General features: G+C 37.1%; 1 protein-coding gene across 2 annotated transcripts; it reads left to right on the top strand.

Annotated features, from left to right (window-relative positions):
• The first annotated feature begins 1,373 nt into the window (after positions 1 to 1,373).
• os9 (OS9 endoplasmic reticulum lectin) lies at positions 1,374 to 16,919 on the top strand. Of its 2 annotated transcripts, XM_067460003.1 has the most exons (15): positions 1,374 to 1,563; positions 2,229 to 2,405; positions 2,575 to 2,638; positions 3,098 to 3,174; positions 4,047 to 4,145; positions 6,579 to 6,780; positions 9,378 to 9,539; positions 10,560 to 10,669; positions 10,803 to 10,845; positions 10,962 to 11,053; positions 11,280 to 11,525; positions 11,611 to 11,845; positions 12,832 to 13,047; positions 13,805 to 13,914; positions 15,458 to 16,919. In XM_067460003.1, the coding sequence occupies exons 1-15, from the start codon at positions 1,414 to 1,416 to the stop codon at positions 15,593 to 15,595; spliced, it is 2,121 nt and encodes a 706-aa protein (XP_067316104.1). In that variant the 5' UTR covers positions 1,374 to 1,413; the 3' UTR covers positions 15,596 to 16,919. The 2 variants fall into 2 exon arrangements, with proteins under 2 accessions (XP_067316104.1, XP_067316105.1); XM_067460004.1 differs by lacking the exon at positions 12,832 to 13,047.
• Positions 16,920 to 18,619: the final 1,700 nt, after the last annotated feature.

The raw sequence follows: 18,619 nt of genomic DNA, 5'->3' as shown, positions 1-18,619 counted from the left end.
GTTCGGCTGACATCCAGGCTAACATGTCCCAAGATGCTGAGCTCAAACTTGGCGTCATCAGACTACACCTTTGTTTTGAATAGGTGCCTAGCAGACCAAAAAGTTACATAGTGCAGCTTTAAAATGAAAATTATCCCATTTACTCTGCCTCAATTAATGGGGTTATTAAAGGCCTTTTGAAGAAGATCGTTGTTGTTTTTTTGTTAGAAAAATGTAAAGAAAAAACTTTATAAAGCAAAATATCTATCCTCCAGACAACTTTTCATATTCAACTTGCTGTGACATATAGCGTAAGTGTTTTGAACTGCGAGAGGCATTATACTTTCTTAGAGGGTACAGAATGCGGTCTGGCGGGAGCTAGATATTTTACTTTATAAAGTTTTAAATATGGATGTTTTTCTTTATTATCCCCAGGAGCCGTGTGGAGTAAGTTTATGGTGGATGGATGCACTTTTTTGAGCTTCAAACTCATGGCCCCCATTTACTGCCATTATGAAGCTTGGAAGCTTTAGGATATTTATTAATATAACTCTGATTGTGTTCATCAGAAAGAAGAAAGTGCTACACATAAGATGGCTTGAGGGTGAGAGAATCATAGGGTCATTTTAATTTTAAAGTAAACTAATCATTTAACTGTATTTAACACATGCATTTCAAGAGATCTGCTTAATGATAGCAGAGCCTTGTTAATCAAAACATCCATAATAAATCTCACTAAAATTTATGATTTATTTAAACTATATAGCAACTCTTAAAATGAGGTAGGCTAGATCCAGTAAAACAGGATCAGAGAAAATAATGTAGATCATTGTATGAAATTGTGCTGTCAGGTGGTCAAGCAAACAAGAAAGGATGCAACTGTTTTCTTTCTAATTAGGAAACCTCAAGATAGATTACAGATTAGTAGCTACAGATCTGTCTGAACAGATCTCTATTATCACCTATATATATATATATATATATATATATATATATATATATATATATATATATATATATATATATATATATATATATATATATATATATATATATATACTATTTATCTTATATATAATGGCTTTTTTCCAGTCACAGGGAATGCTTTGATTCCTATAATTACAAAAATGAGAGAACTAAAAAACGTGCGTTCTCACGTGCTCCACAGCGACCTCGTGAGCCCGAAGCTTGCATTGAACATTGCATTGATTTGCATTTACTCGGCGGGTCCAATAGAAGTCAATTTCGTGGCTGGTGGGTGTCTATTACCGCACGTAGTCCAATAAATACACGTTCTAAACATGACTGACGTTAGTGATAACCAATCACGTTTCAACTTTCAACAACGTTGTCCAATCCACGTTCCTTGGCGCATATTGACATGCACCAAATAACAAATCATTTGACAACGCTAGTTTGCGATATGAGAGAACTATGGCTTCCTCCTTGATTAAGTGGTTAAGAGGATTATATGTTTTTTTCTTAACATGTCTTCTGTCCGTGTTTGCTTTTTTGAATTTAGAAGAATTGAATGAAATGAAATATGGAATACAGATTCTGCCCGATCCTGTTATCATGGGACAGGTAAGCTTGTTTGGCCAGGGATGCAGCTAGCTGTTTATTTGCTACAGACAGCTGTTGTCTTTATGCACAGTTTGATGTATCAGGGAATAAAACTTGTCTGTGTGATACGTTTTCCTACTAGGTGTCTACTAACTTAGTCTAATACAGAATAGTAAAGCTGGTTAAGTAACCAGCGTGGCATTAGCTATGTTAGACTGTGCCTCCACAGGTATGCTATAGATAAGGGGTTTTCAAACTAGAGTTCGGGACCCCTCGGTGGCCGTAAGGGAGTGATAGGGCGGGGGTCTGTGTAAATATTTACAGAATAGTAATATTATAAATAAATATGTAATTAGATTAAATATTACAGTACAATAATGAGTAGAAAAGAGTGTTAATGTAACTCAATATTTTCCAAGTAATATACATATGTATAACATTTATGTTTCACAATATAAATTGGTTCTTTATACAGTAGATACCTTTCAAATTGTATCATGAGTGTGGTCATATTTGAGGGTCCATGGTGTATAAACATGTAAAACCCCTGCTATAGATTTGTATAATTATAACTATGAATTTCAGTGAAAAACAATATGGTAGAACTGTGTTACCACCTCTCCCTGGTTCTCTTTTTCTAATTCCTTTTATCTGTTTCTGTCATCTTCTTTTGGTTCCTGTTTTAGATGGAAGATGTAATGCTGGTCTCTAACAAATACAAGCAGCTGTATGAGTGTCGTTTGCCGGCTCAGGCAATGCGTTTCCATCAGGACCCGGTATCAGAGCCTGACATGCAGGGCTACAGTGGCCTAGGAGTCCCTGACCTCCTCAAGCCCATGCAGACTGCACCATGCCTGATTAAGGTTTACATGGTCTTCATTTCTGTCACAGTGACTTACACACTTAATATACACATCCACTGACTCTGATCTAGATATATGACTGAATATCACAAATAGTAATTTAGAGAAAAGCACCTTTGGAGTGTTCATGTTTGTGACTTGAAACTTTTTTCTTTCTTTCTGTGTATAGACCAAAGACTGGTGGACTTATGAGTTCTGTTACGGCCAGCACATCAGGCAATATCACTTAGAAGGTGTGTTAAATCATGTCAGGTATCTTTATTTAAAATGATCTCTAAATTCTATAGGATTTAAAGGGATATTTTATCCCCCAAAAAAGAAAAGAAAATTCTGTCATTTTCTCCCTCAAGTTGTTTCAAACCTATATTAATTTCTTTCTTTTGCTAAACACAAAAGAAGATATTGTGGAGAATATGGGAAACCAAACAGTTGATAGGTCACATTGACACTCTAGGCCAACATGCAAACCAACTGTTTGGTTACTGACATTCTTCAATACATGTTATTTTGTGTTCTGCAGAAGAAAGAAATTCATACAGGTTTGGAACAACTTGAAGATGAGTAAATGATGACAGAATTGTCATTACTGGGTGAACTATCCCTTAAGGACTTGTAGGATAATGTGTATTTGAGTTTATAATGTGCATTTAAACTTTTAATTTAATATATTTTCCACATCTGTGATTTTATAGATTCAGAAATCAAGGGAAATGTGCTCTTTTTGGGATATTATGATTCAGAGTTTGACTGGACAAATGAAACTGCCAAGGTAAGGCCAAAGGTTAATGTTTTTTTTTTTTTTTTTTTTTTTTTTTTTTTTTTTTGTCATGTTATTCATCTTTTGAAAGTTTCAGAAAATTAAGGAATTGGAAATTCTGATACTACCAGTAATTATCTTCCATTTAGAGATGATAATTAATATTAGCAACACTGGGAGCAATATTATCAATTGAAAAAATATTTATGAATGAAATTAAATGAAAGATCATATTCTCGAACTGAAAGGAAAGCACAAAGTTCATATTCACAACCTGAAAACACAAAGTCATAAATACGAGTGGGAAGTTTGGGATTTTCTTTAAGCCTTATATATTTACGAGTTTGGAGTGTGTCAGTGACAAACATGGTGGAATACCACAATATTTATAGGTTATTAGCAGTGACATTGTCAGGCTTTTTTTATTTACAACAAAATAAGCTAATTTCCTGCACAAAATGTAATGGCATTGTAATATTACAATATAATATCCTATGTACTGATAAAGTTTACAGTGACTTCATAAATGAATAAATAACATTAAAAAGCAAAACCCACCTGATGCACATTCTTTTATTCTTCATTTTCTGGAAGTAAAGTTTAAAAACCTTGCTGTATTTTTGTGTAGTTAATTAAGAAAAGTAACACCGCCATCTTACTCTGAGGAAAGTGACTTGATTGCACCTGAACTTCCCACCTCATGAATACAAACTTCCCAGGACTTGAACACACCATAACTCATATCTCCGAAAGTGCACTATTTGCATGCTGCCATCTTTGTAGTTTATTGTCTATGTCTATATATTTCTGTGCTTGGGATATATATGAACAAAAAAAAGAATCTTTTATTTATTTAAATTTGCTGATATGTTTTCTTGTTTTAGGCATCTAAGCAGCATAAACTGAAGAGGTATCACAGTCAGTCATATGTCAATGGCTCTAAATGTGACTTGAATGGCAATCCCCGAGAAACGGAAGTCAGAGTAAGATTACACACACTCACTTAGTGCCATTGAATGGCAATCATTGAATCAATCTGAAACTACAATACATATGTGGACACTAAATAACAGTTTTTTTCTAGTCTTCTTTATTTCAATTGACCATTATGTACAGTTACTTTGATTAGGCAGCTGTTAGCTGTCATTCTGTACTTGCTATACATTGAAACAAAAAATTGCTGACTTTTTAATGTTGTGTGTATATTTGAATGCAGTTATCACACCTAACTAATTTGCCAATAAGCCATTTTTATTGATTGCAATAATGACGTGGTTAATGGGAACGTTGGAATAAGAAACACTGTGTCTGTAATTGGGGACACACGCAAAAAAAATTCTAGCATATCAGTCATATTTCCAATGTGATGACCAAAAACATTATTTGTTCATCCTTCTGAGATTGTCCTCATTTGTAAAACACAACGTTACAAGATGTAGGAAATACAACATTTGATAGAAAACACATTTATAAAAAAAGACATTAAAGGAACTGTATGTAAGAAATGTATTTCAATGAATCATAAAATGGCCCTGATATGTCACTAGACATTAAGAAATGTTAATTTCAAATACTTATATCACTGACAACTGTAGTCCGGCCAGGATATTGTCATTTGAAAGTTGATGTTGATATGTTGTGTTTTGGCCTGAAGCTCCACCCTCCACCTATCTACCAATCACAAAGTCACTAATGTTTCGGCATCCGGGTTGCCAGCTCTGCTTTAGTTACAACGGCTGCAGCTACAAACGTTCCTGCTGGATCCTGCAGCCTATCTGGCGACCTTGATTCAGGGGGAGGGGGAGGGGGGATACACCTGCAGTACCAGTTTTGGCCACAATCTTACATGCACTTCCTTTAATTATTACTATAACCAAAAGATGGCGACAGAGGAGCATTTATTGTCTCATAGCAATGTCCTGTAACATTTTTTACACACGTTTCACTTTTGAATAAATATTAAGAATTATAAAAATGTAGGTTTAAAAATATAAAAAAGGTCTAAAAATTAATTATTTCAAGGTGAACTATGAATTACTTACAATTTTTTTGGCACACTTATGAAAACTCCCGTTTTGTTCAATTAATTTACTTGAAGTGCATTGTAAATCTTTCAATAGGTGCGTTTACATGGAGCAGTTTAATCGGTTTAAAAGTCCAATCCGAATGAAAATGCTCCATATAAACACCTCAATCGGAATAAAAATTCCCAAACCGAATTAAATTGTAATCGGTTTGCGAGGGGTGGAATAAACCTTTTCATGATCCGATCGGACGAAAAATGTAACCATGTAAACGACCTGACCCGATTACTTTGCAGTGTGCGTCCTTATATGACGTGATACAGCGTGCGCCTTCACCACTGACCGCGCACCACGCTCACACGCAGGATAATGTTGAGAGGAAAGTTAAATTTTCTGAGGGATAAACGTTTCATTTCGTGAGAAGTTATGAAGATAATGTTGGCATAATGACACATTCTCTCATCTTGACAGTGTTTGTCCCAGGCACTTTTTACTTCAATTGCGCCTGACAGAAGAATACATTTTTTTCTGAGATGATTACACTTTACAATAAATAAATAAATAGCTTTTATAAAACCGTATAAGTCCTGGAGGCCGTTGACAGTTGCTATGGCATCCGTGAACACATTCCAGCTGCTGGAGAGGACAGAGTCGACATTTCTGATGCGGCAGACAAACTCCTCGGTGATGATTGCGATTGAAAGTCAGCACATGTAGACCCCAGATCGGTTTAGATAACGTCTCATGTAAACAGTCCACTACATTTTTCAATCGGAGTTATTTTAATCGGAATGACAAAAAAGTGTGCATGTAAACGTGGCTATTGATGCTTGTTTCACATGAAAGTTTTGCTGAGGAGGAACACTGAGGGACGCGTCTTTTTTACATTGTCTTACTTTTAATAACTAAATGAATGCTAGGACTGACTATGGAAGTGACTATTCTGATTATAAACTAAGTGTTACACAATTGTTTTTAGCTACCTCCGGACATTAGATACCAACACTCTGAAGTTTTCCAGCTGGCTTATATTATTGTGGAAGAAATTTCTGTCCATATGGTCAATTAAGATGAATAAATGCAGTCTTGAAGAGCAAAAGAGACTTCTTTTTTTAAAAACATTAAAAATCTTACTGACCTCCACCTTCGAACAGTAGTATACAACAACATACAATTGCATTGTGCATATGAATAGGAGCAATATGTCCCAAAATCTATTGGAAAGCCTTCCTAGTGGAATCTGTTAATGAAGGCCTAAGTGTTTTTGAAATTGAATGTTAAAAAGACCATATAAATGTGCTAGATTGATACTACTATTTTAAGGGCAATGACAATCCAATTTCCAGTGGAAACTAAAACGTAAATGTGTTTTTTTTATTTATATATAAACAGTTTGTGTGTGAGGAAAGCTCTAGTGACTATATTGCACGGGTAGATGAGCCTCAGTCCTGCCGCTACGTCTTGACAGTACACACCTCTCTGACCTGCCAGCACCCCCTCCTTCGACCACCTTCCACTGCCAAACCACAAGGCATTGTGTGCCAACCTGCTCTCAGTGCCCAGCAGTATATGGACTATGTCAAGCTTCAAGTCTGTAAGTACATAAGGTTTTGTTTTTTACCTCCATCCTGGCCTTGTTATAGTGATATTGGGACATATTTGGCATATAGCAGTTGCGTACTGTCCATATAAGCTGCGAATGCTCTGCATAACCAAGCCATTCGTGGATTATTGCCAAGCCTCTCTAATTATTATTAACACTATAAATTAGTACAGATTCCCTTGTTTGAGGTGTACCATAAAGCTTACATGATGATAAAATTTTAGTAATATGTATGTAATTCTCCATCATTTATTTATTTGCCAAATATTGTAATTTTATGTTCGAGCTAGCTGATCCACAGTGGCTTTGGCGCGCCTACCAGTAAATGGTTTGCTGGCATATGAGGGATTTAATGAACAGGGTAAGCTGTCCACGAATCGCTCGCCCAAAAGGAAAAATATGCTGCTGCTTTCAGATCTCGATCAACGAAATTCACATTGTATTTGATATGAAACTAAATAGACTAAATAAAGTGAAAGAAACTTAAGAAAGTCATAACTGAAACTATTTTTATCATTTTATTTTCTTCACAAGGAAATTTATTAGTAACAAAAACTGTTAAAGACAGACCTACAAGCAGACATGAACTTTGTTTATGTTTGTTAAAGTCATCAGTTTGAATTATTTCTAAACTTTTTTTAATAATTATATATTTATTATACTTTAAAGGTATTTTTTTTGTAATAGGCTACTTATATTTAATAACTTATATTTTATAATTTTTAATAAATAAATAAAAACATAAAATTGATATACATTTAAATTGAAACCTGCCATGTTGTCTCTGATTTAGATGCATGTCCTCAGCCATTTAAAGGTAAAGCCTTTAGTTTCTGCGACATTAGTTACACCTAGCAGAATTACAAAAATGTAGCATATTTTTGCAAATGCACCTTCCGCACGGTCCTTTTTTAGCCTATGTTGCGCCTGACTGAACTCAAACACAACCAAAAAGCTTTTATGGGTGCTTGTGAAGGCATTAACAAGTAAATGTTGGCCAATTTTAATAAATGGCCAAATACATTAAGAAACTTTTAGCTGTGTTGCTATGTGTCATGAGAGTAAGCAACTGAGCTATGCGCTTATTATAAATGATCCACCATGCAGGTGCATTTTTTGACAGGTGCAATATTGCGTTAATATTGATTTGCTTTTTATTTGGCCGTCAAGAGTGTGTCATTAGGCTGGTTTCACAATCCTTCCTAGTTGTGCTGCACGACTATGAGACGTTAAAGCTACACTGTGTAACTTTTTTTTGTTTATTCTTAGCTAAAAACACTTATTTCTTTCAAAAATATATGTGCTCATTAATGTATATTTACTTCTTTCAAGTAATAAAGTATTCTCGTAAGTTTATAATATGCCATTGAAAATACATACGGGTGAGGGGTTCGAATGCTGGTCGCCATGTTGCCCCTCCATCTTAAAAGTATATTAGCCAAAGAGGGACATACCCGTAAATTCAAGCTTCGCCTTTCGCTTTTTAACACTCGATGGCACACTCGTGTGGAATGTGAAGAGGGGGATTGCCATGTTAATCTTGGACTAAATTGGCCACCGTAGGAGTTAAAACGAAATCAGAATGGAGAGGAACAGAAACTATTATTCACCGGATGGTCATATACCTTTTCACCACTAGATGGGGGAAAATATCACACAGTGTAGCTTTAAGATGTTTTCATAACATCTCAGATGTGTGTGTCAGAATACTTGCAGACGCAAGGAATTTACCCTGGTATTGAAACTTCCAGTACACACATTTGTAAATATAACAAGACGCATAATAACATGTAATAATAATATATGAAGGTAAATGTATATTGTTATATTATTGCATATAAATTTAAATTGTTAAATATAAATATTTATTGTGTATTTTTAATTTATCAATTATTCTATATCATTTTAATATATGTTATTTCGGGGAATATGTTTATTTATTTTATTTTATTTACTTTTTTGACTACTGAGCTACTTGCATTTTTTTTTATCTATTTGAATATTTTGTACTGTTTAGTAATGGTTGGAACAAAAACACCCTTTAAATATCTCAATAAACATTGTAATGTGAATCAGCAGAAGAATAAAGCATGCTGAGATTGATATTTTGAAGATATATCCTTCAACCCTAAAACTGGTTGTATACCTCAGAGAGATTACCTATATCCTATCATTTTTTAATTATACCGATGGAGCTTACATGATTACAATTTTGCTATTGCTATGAGAGCAGGTAGAGCCCAGCCTACTGTAACTCAGTTCATTATAACTGTTGCCAGTTTAACCTCATCATATTTCTGTAGAGAAATATTGTACCAATTGGCTTAGACTTGCTTATATGGAAAGCAAGGATTTCATTAGAAGCTTAATCAGACATTAGGAGTAGTCTGATTTTGACTTCTCGAATTTTTCTTATCACTCGTTACACTATTCATGGAAAATGTCCTTTGATGCGCAAGTACTGTTAGATCCCCAGAGATGCAATCGGCCTATATTAAATCATACTCTGTTCTCTAATTGATGCATTATTTTTAGCACATAGACATCTCTCTTTGTATCATTCTTTCTTCCTCATTCTCTGTACTTAGCTGACACTAAACGTAAAGTGGAGCAGATCTCAGAAGAGCTCAAGAACTTGGATGAAATTCTGTCCAAGGATGACGACAACAAGGGATTGCTGGATGAAGAAACAGATGAGGCCCCAGTCGTCCAATCAGATGAGCCTCCAGTTTCAGAGTCTGAAACCAAAGGTTGGCATCCAGGCAATGATTTGGGCTTATTTGACTAAGATCATGCACAACACCTTTGTAACCACAATCGCTCTGAATCTTATAAATCATGCAGATGTGAGGCGTGATGCCATGTGCTTATTTTGCATAACCAGATTTTGAACACCCTTGCTGCTCAAATTGTCTTTTGCATGACTCTTAACACAACACAACGATAACATCAAATCCGGTACGGGAAACACCGCACCCCTTGCTGCACAGAGAAACCGGCCGTGACAACAGCATGCAACATCATTATATTCTAGTGTCCTCGATACTGACTCAGCATGGGTCAGTAAGATATGATGCACCTCCATTTTGTAGGCCTCGTCAGAAACATAGATACGTCTATAGGCCACGTACACACTGCAGTTAAATTGGGTTGTCAGTTCACATTTAAGTGCTTATTGCCATTCTGTACACGCGCAGTTTAGAGTGACAGCCACACAAGCCCATAATAAATCAAGATAATTCCAAATGCTTTATGTTGAAAACAAGACCAAAATATTGCGACCAAATCCAAACAGCAAGCCCATAATTGCTTAATAAGTGGGCATGGCAACACTTAGAGCACACACTGCGAGCAGCCTTATGAATAGAAATAAAACATGATACCTTTCTAAGTGGTGGCTTAGTTAAAATTGCAGAACACTTTGGTCATTGTAATATTACTTAATAAAAAATACATTGCATATACCAAACACGAGAGAGACCAGAACTTTGCTGTGGTAATGTTTCTTTTTGTTTTTGTTTATCGGGATTCACTCCCGCATTTACATCCGGTTGTCACTCCTGAAACTTCAAGTGAACTTTCATTTTCAAATCCTCATCATTTTATAAAACATAGCTTATGTATGCTCGTTTGTGCATTTATGACCATATCGTTTGTGGTTTTCCTCCAGATTTGTCTTTTTCTTCCTTTCCCCCCCCCCTGTTTAATTAGCAACTTATGTCCAGCATTCAAACAGTACGCTGTGTGTGTGCATGTTTGTGTGTTAACAGTGGCTGAAGTAGCTGAAGGGGGCTCTGTGAGTGAAGAGCCAGAGGACAAGGATTTCTGGGAGGGAGTGTCCAAACCAGCAAGCACAGAGTCAAGCACACCTGACTCAGAGGTACAGCCTCATTTAAAGCAACTCTTCACTCAATATACTCAATCTTGTCGTGAAACATATACACTTTCTGTTGCTTTTAATTAACCTTTTGAGGGGGCACTGATCATTAACATGTTTTACAACGGTTTTACAGACCCCTCAGGAGCCTCAGGACAGCCAATTACATGAAAATGACTGTAAGACAATTTTCCAAACCTTGAATAAAAAAACTATAGCATCAATCAAGTTGTCCTTAATATAAGCGATGCACCTTCCTCACTTTATTTGTGGTCATCTTTCTCTTTCTGTTCAGTATTTGGGGAGGAAAAGTTTAATTTTAAAATCATAACAGACCCTGCAGACCTCATGAAGTTTGTACAACACCTCAGAGAGAGCAACCAGAAGGTGAGTATTTTCTAACCTGTACAGACTTATAACCAACATTTCCCAGGAGAGTATTGCCCAAGAACTGCTCCCGTTTGGCAAAATTGTGAAAAATCCTGCCTATGGCATTTGATGTCTTGTAGTTTTTTGTAGACAAAGTGTTTCTAAGACACTATGTCAAATTAAAAGCCACTCACCCACTGAAAAACCTGTATCAGCCGACCATACATTTCTGCACTATGTTCAGAACAGGAAAGCTGAACTGGAAAAAGAAAGCCAGCAATCATCTCATAAGAGAGAAGAGGGGGAGGAGGAAGAAGAGAAAAAAAAGGAGAAGACAGCAGGACAGGAGGTGGAGGTAGAGGAAGGAGATGAAGATGAAAGATTGCTGCAGGAGTTTGAGGATGAGATGGCAGATCTGTCCATTTCCTCCTCCAAGATAGAAGAGATAAAAGAAGAGATGCAGAAGGAGTTTGACAACATCATTGAGGAAGTACGAGTTATTACTATGTATGTACAAATTAGCCAAAAATATTTGGCTGTGAATATATGCTAATTTTATATTTCTCATCTCCCAGGCTCAACAGGAGTTAGAGAACGAAGGTCTTAAGGGGGAGTTTGATCGTTCTCAGGCTACACAAACTCTAGAGAACACACTGGGGAAACTTCTGGACCATCTTGAAGACAAGACCGAACATGAGATTGAACCAGAAACAGAAAAAAATGCAGATATGCATAAAAGCGAACACTCGCCAGAAAAGACAGATGGAGGCCCTTCTACTGGCAGCTCAACCCTGGTTCCCAAAACACCAGGTAAATATAGAGAATGGATGCTGAGTGAACAGGTGCATGAATGAACAGATGGGAGAATGGAATGCTCATCCACTCATAAATTGCTTATAACTTTTGCTTTTGCACCCCAGGCATTCATATAACCTGCTTTTGAGCATCTTTTACTATACATGTATAGTATAATGTCTGTAAATGTGTGCATGATGCATATATATGCATTATACTCTGGCTTCAAATCAAAGAAATTATGTAAGACCTTTTCACGTCACTTTTAATTTAACCGCTTAACATTTTTACTGCTCCCAAAGACATGATATTGGATGCGAATATTTTAATTTATTATGATACACCACTGTTCAAAAGTTTAGGGTCTCTAAGAACGTCTTTGTTTTTGAAACAAGTATCTTATGCTCATCAAGGTTGCATTTATTGATTTAAAATATAGTTAAACTACAATATTGTGAAATAGAATTTCAATTTAAAATAACTGTTTTCTATTTTAAAAGGTAATTTATTGCTGTGATATTTTCATCATCATTACTCAGGTACTTTAGAAATCATTCCGATATGCTGATTATTTACTCAAGAAATATTTCTTCTTATTATTGGTGCTGCTTAACGCTTTTGTGAAAACCATGAGATTTTTTCTTTGAGACCGAACATGAATTAAAATTCTTTAATTTCAAAAGAACAGCATTTATTTGAAATAGAAATATTTCGTTTTTACTGTCACTTTTGACAACCCAACGTTTTTTAATGGTAGTGTCTGTTAACTTATTTTCAACAAACGATGATCCAAATACTTTTTGGGGCCACTGTATACTTTATATTCATGATGAAATCATTGTCACCACTAACACTAATACTACACTGTATCATACTGTTGTGTTACTCTAACTTGGCAATTGATGTTGTTAGAGAGAGGCTATAATGCGTGAAATGGTGAGGGGGAATTTTCCGCTGTATCCGCGGTAACCTCCCCTTCCCTCTGTCTCTCATCACCCAAGCCCAAGTGGGCAGCAGTGGCGAGCAGGTAAAAGTCAGGGTGACTAAGTATAAGGTGGGCGGAGGTGTGGCTGCAGGAGCGGTTACCGGGGGCAACGATGATGATGATGATGAGGGGGGTGTGAAGGTGAAGGAACTGGGCGAGGGCGACCCCCAGTGGCAGCAGATTCAGGAAGTGGTCAAAGAGCAGCTAGAGAGAGCCGGCATCAAGGCCGAAGGTAGGCCGGAATACACTTACACACACATCTAAAGTACTCTTATTCCCCTGTGTGTGTCTGTGTGAGTGGAGCAAAGACTTTATCTTTCATTCTGATATCTTGAACTATTCTTCTGACTGGTCTTTGCTCAGTACATTTACATTTATTCATTTAGCAAAGCGACTTAAAAATGGGGAATACAAGCGAAAGGCAATCATTTAGAATTGTACAAACTAGAACAGGGAAGAAGAATTTATTTTTCTCATGAGGATACAGTTACAGTATGTGCTCACAGAAAGGATAGGTTTTCACTCAGTTGTTTATTTCCTCAAATAAACGACTTTTGCCTGATTGTCTTCTCTTTGACTCTATTCAAGATTAAGGCACTCCTAAACTTTCATTGATGCCAGTGATTTGTGTGGCTGGAGAGAAATTCAAGGTTTTTTACTTCCTTAAGAATGGCTTTGAAAGAAAACAGCAGAGGTTTTATAGTACAGGGTGGTGGCTGTTGTTCCAGTTTTCTGGATGTGGAGATGTTCAGTCTGATAAAATGTGAATAATTAGAAATATGACAGCACTTCATTTGTCCTTCCCACATCCCACAGCCTTCATTACCTTCTCTGCATGCATCATTTCTACCCCTACTTATTTCTTCTATCACCTGTGTGTGCATGGGAATGGAAAAAAAAGCCATTTTGTTTCTGTTTGTGTATAACAGTACAATTGTTTAGATTAACGTATGTTGATAATGACTAAGGATTTTGGGCCTGTTTTTCAGGAAAGATTGAAGTGAAGATTTTAACCCGTAAAACAGCAGAGGAAGCAGGAGACCAGTGGCTCACTGAAGAGGATACAAAATCATTTAGAGAGCTTCTCATCAACCTTCTGGTATGAATCTGAACACACTCTTATACAAGCTGCATGTACAAAGCAACACTTATCTAGCCACAAGTTTAGGATGGCATAAGGTCAAAAGTGCAGCGATGCATGAAGCACAAAGTCACTTTCAAACCAAGCCGCTTTTTGTTGGTCAGTGTGGTGATTTCAGGGAATTTTTTCACCCTCACACAAAACCCATGATTGCGTGACCGCACATTATCAACTAATAAAAGGAAAATTGGTTTAACCTTGTGTTGTTCCTAACTGTGTGTAGCGCCCGCAACTCTTCCTATTTTCTGAAGAATCCTAATATTAAAGGTGTCATGAATTGAGAAATCACATTTTGATTTAATAAGCCCAGGATACACAGCATGATTTTGAGCTGTTCCAGACAATTGTCATCGTGAAACAATCGTGACGATTTCTGTGATCATGGCTCCTAATTGGTGGTCCATTGTCACAGTCTTGAGACCAAAGATAGCCTACGATCATTTTCTGACAGTGTCAGAAATTCAGCACGATCACCTCATGTCGCACAGTGATTTATTGGATTGCTACAATTGTGCAGTGTATCCTGAGCTTAAAGGGGTGATGAATTGAGAAATCAACTTTCCTTTGAGCCTTTGACATTTAAAAGTTAATCGAGAATATCCTGTAAGTTTCGAACTGAAAACTTCCTTGTTAGTCAAAGAAAAGCTTTTATTGAAACCAGGCCCAGAAAATGATCGTTCTAAGAATATGTTGACCATTGACATCATAGAATGCAAAAATGCCACCTCCACAGATAAATATGTACGCCTGCATCTGTAGCCCTGCCCACCGGCTCGTGGAGCTAAACGGATCGCGGTACCGCGCAATAAACATGCCAAAGATTGCAAGATATTGCGCTGTGCCTGGTTGTGGAAGAACACCGTCCTTGCACAAGCTTCCTTTGGATTCTAATAATAGGAATGAGTGATTGAACTTTATTTTAAATGACCAATCACTTTTCATGATTAGTTTATCTCGACAGGTGTAATGGCAAAAACTTAGTGAAAGATTTTGAGAGAGTTCCACATGTAATACTTATTTCATTTGCAAAGATGTTAGCCAATCACAGCAGCGGGCATTTAGATTGAAGTCTTGCAGCAGACACGCCCCTTCCAACAGATCATTCAAATCAGAGGGCTAATATCAGGGTCAAAAATAACCTTTTATTTCTACATTTTGATGTAAAAATCATGCTAAGATTATAAGTGCACCTCATGAAACATTATAAAATAAAAAATGCTGTTCATGAAACTGATCATTTCAGTCTGACCAGCACATTTTCAGTACAGTAAATTTCGAAAGAAGGCCATTAAAGGTGAATCTTAAAGGCAAATCAGCCATAAAATAATATGGGGTAGAACTACATTTTAGATGCAAAACCCTTTCATTATGATAAATAATTTTGAGTTTAAATAAGTCTGTATTGATGCAACTCCTTTAATATAAATAGGCCTTTTCATGCCTTGTTTGTGACACTAATTCAACAAGTAAATAAACTGATGTTCACTCTCTTTTCGTGCAGACGGGAGGTACAGAGGAAGTGTACAAAGAGCAGAAGAGACAGCAAGAGTTGGAGAATAACTACAAATTTGTCTGGGGAGAAAAACAGGATGAGAGCCAGTCCACAGGAAACAGTGATTCTGATGAAACAGACTTTTGAGCCTTTTCCCTCTTCTCTCAAGCACTGTTAACTTGAAGGGCAGCCAGCGTTCTCTGAACTCCGAACTTTAAGCCACCTGGTTGTCACCGACCAAACTGCTCTCTCAGACTGTTTAAGTCATGTGAGCCCTGTAAAGGGTTCAGTCCACGGCCGTGAATTCTGATTATCCTGTATGAGCATCTCTAAGTTGTTTATACTGTATCTTGCCTGTTTTCAGATTGGGATTTTTTTTTTTTTTAAATATAGAAATATACTTCATGTTTCAGTTGTGATGTGCTTTATGACTGTGAAAGTCTGTGAAACAGACCTTCCTTCACTCTCACATGCAGACAAAACATCAGTTAGTATGTATGTCAAGGTTTATTTTGGAAAGGCAGTCTGGACCAACATGTTCTCATCACTGGACAAACCGTGACTCTCTCTTTTGACTTGGCTGCTTTTGAAAGTCAAGGAAATCTGGATACTACAATATGGAGATTGATGCAGAGTCCCCATAATGCAAAGTATAGTAGTCATTGTCAATGTCCAGACACTTTTTTTGAAAACGCCTACAGTTTCTTCAACAAATCCTAGCCATGCACGAAGCAAATTATTCAGTGTGAAGCTTCAGTTTAGTCTTAATTTATGTTTTTGACAAGTTTGTTTGTTCAACCAGCCATAAAAGGATTTATGTCTTACATATATAAGGTCCAGGCTTAGTTTTGTCAAACATTGGGAATCTACTGCATTTTACCACTGCCTTCATACCCCCTACAGGGCTCTTTGTTGTAATGCTTTGAATGATCATGGTTTGACCAAGGTTAAATAACGTTGCTACAGTACTTGATTTGTTTGTTGATACAACATCATTTCCATTTCTAATGTCTAATCTAACAAGCACACTTTTTGGGAGGGAATGAGAGTGGATAAAGCTGCTGTAAGCAATTAATTGTTTCTTTTAGTATCTGAACGACCACTGAAATATTTATGACCCGAGAAATCACTGCCCCAAGGGTGGGCAAGAAGCAAAATAATGAAGGAAGATGAATGTGACTGCAACCCGCGTGTGCTGGTCCACTGGCGGTGGATCTCTGTCAGTGGCATGCTGGCTTGTCTAGTAGGGTTTTGTTCAAACAATGGGACATTTCAGGGAATGTTGAGACATTTTAGTGGCTCAGAGCAATCACTTGCAGCAGCTTTATGTTTTCAGACTTCGCCACGAAATGCACAACTGTAGGCTACATTTTGTAATTTGTGCTACTGAAGAAACATTTAATCTCAGCAACCTGTTGAAAATGCATTCATTGCATATATCGTGAGAAAGATAATTAAATGGTAAAATGTACGATGCTGTGGTCTTTTATAAATAAATTCAGCAATTAATTTCTATGTTTAAACGCCCAAGAGCGTTGAAGTTGTCACACATTTAAATTACTGGTTTTATGTCACATGTAATAAATCAATGTCTTCTAAAATATTGTCAGGAAAATACCTGATAGTACAGGTCCTTCTCAAAAAATTAGCATATGTGATAAAAATTCATTATTTTCCATAATGTAATGATAAAAAATTAAACTCATATATTTTAGATTCATTGCACACCAACTGAAATATTTCAGGTCTTTTATTGTTTTAATACTGATGATTTTGGCATACAGCTCATGAACCCCCCAAAAAATTAGCATTTAATTAGCAAATTAGCATTAGCATATCATGAAAAGGTTCTCTAAAGTCTAAACAAGCTATTAACCTAATCATCTGAATCAACAAATTAACTCTAAACACCTGCAAAAGATTCCTGAGGCTTTTAAATACTCCCAGCCTGGTTCATTACTCAAAACCACAATCATGGCTAAGACTGCCGACCTGACTGCTGTCCAGTAGGCCATCATTGACACCCTCAAGCGAGAGGGTAAGACACAGAAAGAAATTTCTGAACGAATAGGCTGTTCCCAGACTGCTGTATCAAGGTACCTCAGTGGAAGTCTGTGGGAAGGAAAAAGTGTGGCAAAAAACGCTGCACAACGAGAAGAGGTGACCGGACCCTGAGGAAGATTGTGGAGAAGGACCGATTCCAGACCTTGGGGGACCTGCGGAAGCAGTGGACTGAGTCTGGAGTAGAAACATCCAGAGGCACTGTGCACAGGTGTGTGCAGGAAATGGGCTACAGGTGCCGCATTCCCCAGGTCAAGACACTTTTGAACCAGAAACAGCGCCAGAAGCGCCTGACCTGGGCTACAGAGAAGCAGCACTGGACTGTTGCTCAAATTTTGCATGTCATTTGGAAATCAAGGTGCCAGAGTCTGGAGGAAGACTGGGGAGAAGGAAATGCCAGTGTCAAGTACCCACAGTCAGTGATGGTCTGGGCTGCCATGTCAGCTGCTGGTGTTGGTCCACTGTGTTTTATCAAGGGCAGGGTCAATGCAGCTAGCTATCAGGAGATTTTGGAGCACTTCATGCTTCCATCTGCTGAAAAGCTTTATGGAGATGAAGATTTTGTTTTTTTAGCATGACCTGGCACCTGCTCACAGTGCCAAAACCACTGGTAAATGGTTTACTGACCATGGTATTAGTGTGCTCAAGTGGCCTGCCAACTCTCCTGACCTGAACCCCATAGAGAATCTGTGGGATATTGTGAAGAGAAAGTTGAATGACGCAAGACCCAACACTCTGGATGAGCTTAAGGCCGCTATCGAAGCATCCTGGGCCTCCAGAACACCTCAGCAGTGCCACAGGCTGATCGCCTCCACGCCACGCCACATTGAAGCAGTCATTTCTGCAAAAGGATTCCCGACCAAGTATTGAGTGCATAACTGAACATAATTATTTGAAGGTTGACTTTTTTTTTGTATTAAAAACACTTTTCTTTTATTGGTCGGATGAAATATGCTAATTTTTTGAGATAGGAATTTTGGGTTTTCATGAGCTGTAGGCTATGCCAAAAATCATCAGTATTAAAACAATAAAAGACCTGAAATATTTCAGTTCGTGTGTAATTAATCTAAAATATATTAAAATTTAATTTTTATCATTACATTATGAAAA

This window comes from Pseudorasbora parva, chromosome 12, assembly GCF_024679245.1.
Source record: "Pseudorasbora parva isolate DD20220531a chromosome 12, ASM2467924v1, whole genome shotgun sequence".
In the NCBI taxonomy this organism is placed as follows: Eukaryota; Metazoa; Chordata; class Actinopteri; order Cypriniformes; family Gobionidae; genus Pseudorasbora; species Pseudorasbora parva.
This window is presented reverse-complemented; position numbering and strand designations above follow the sequence as displayed.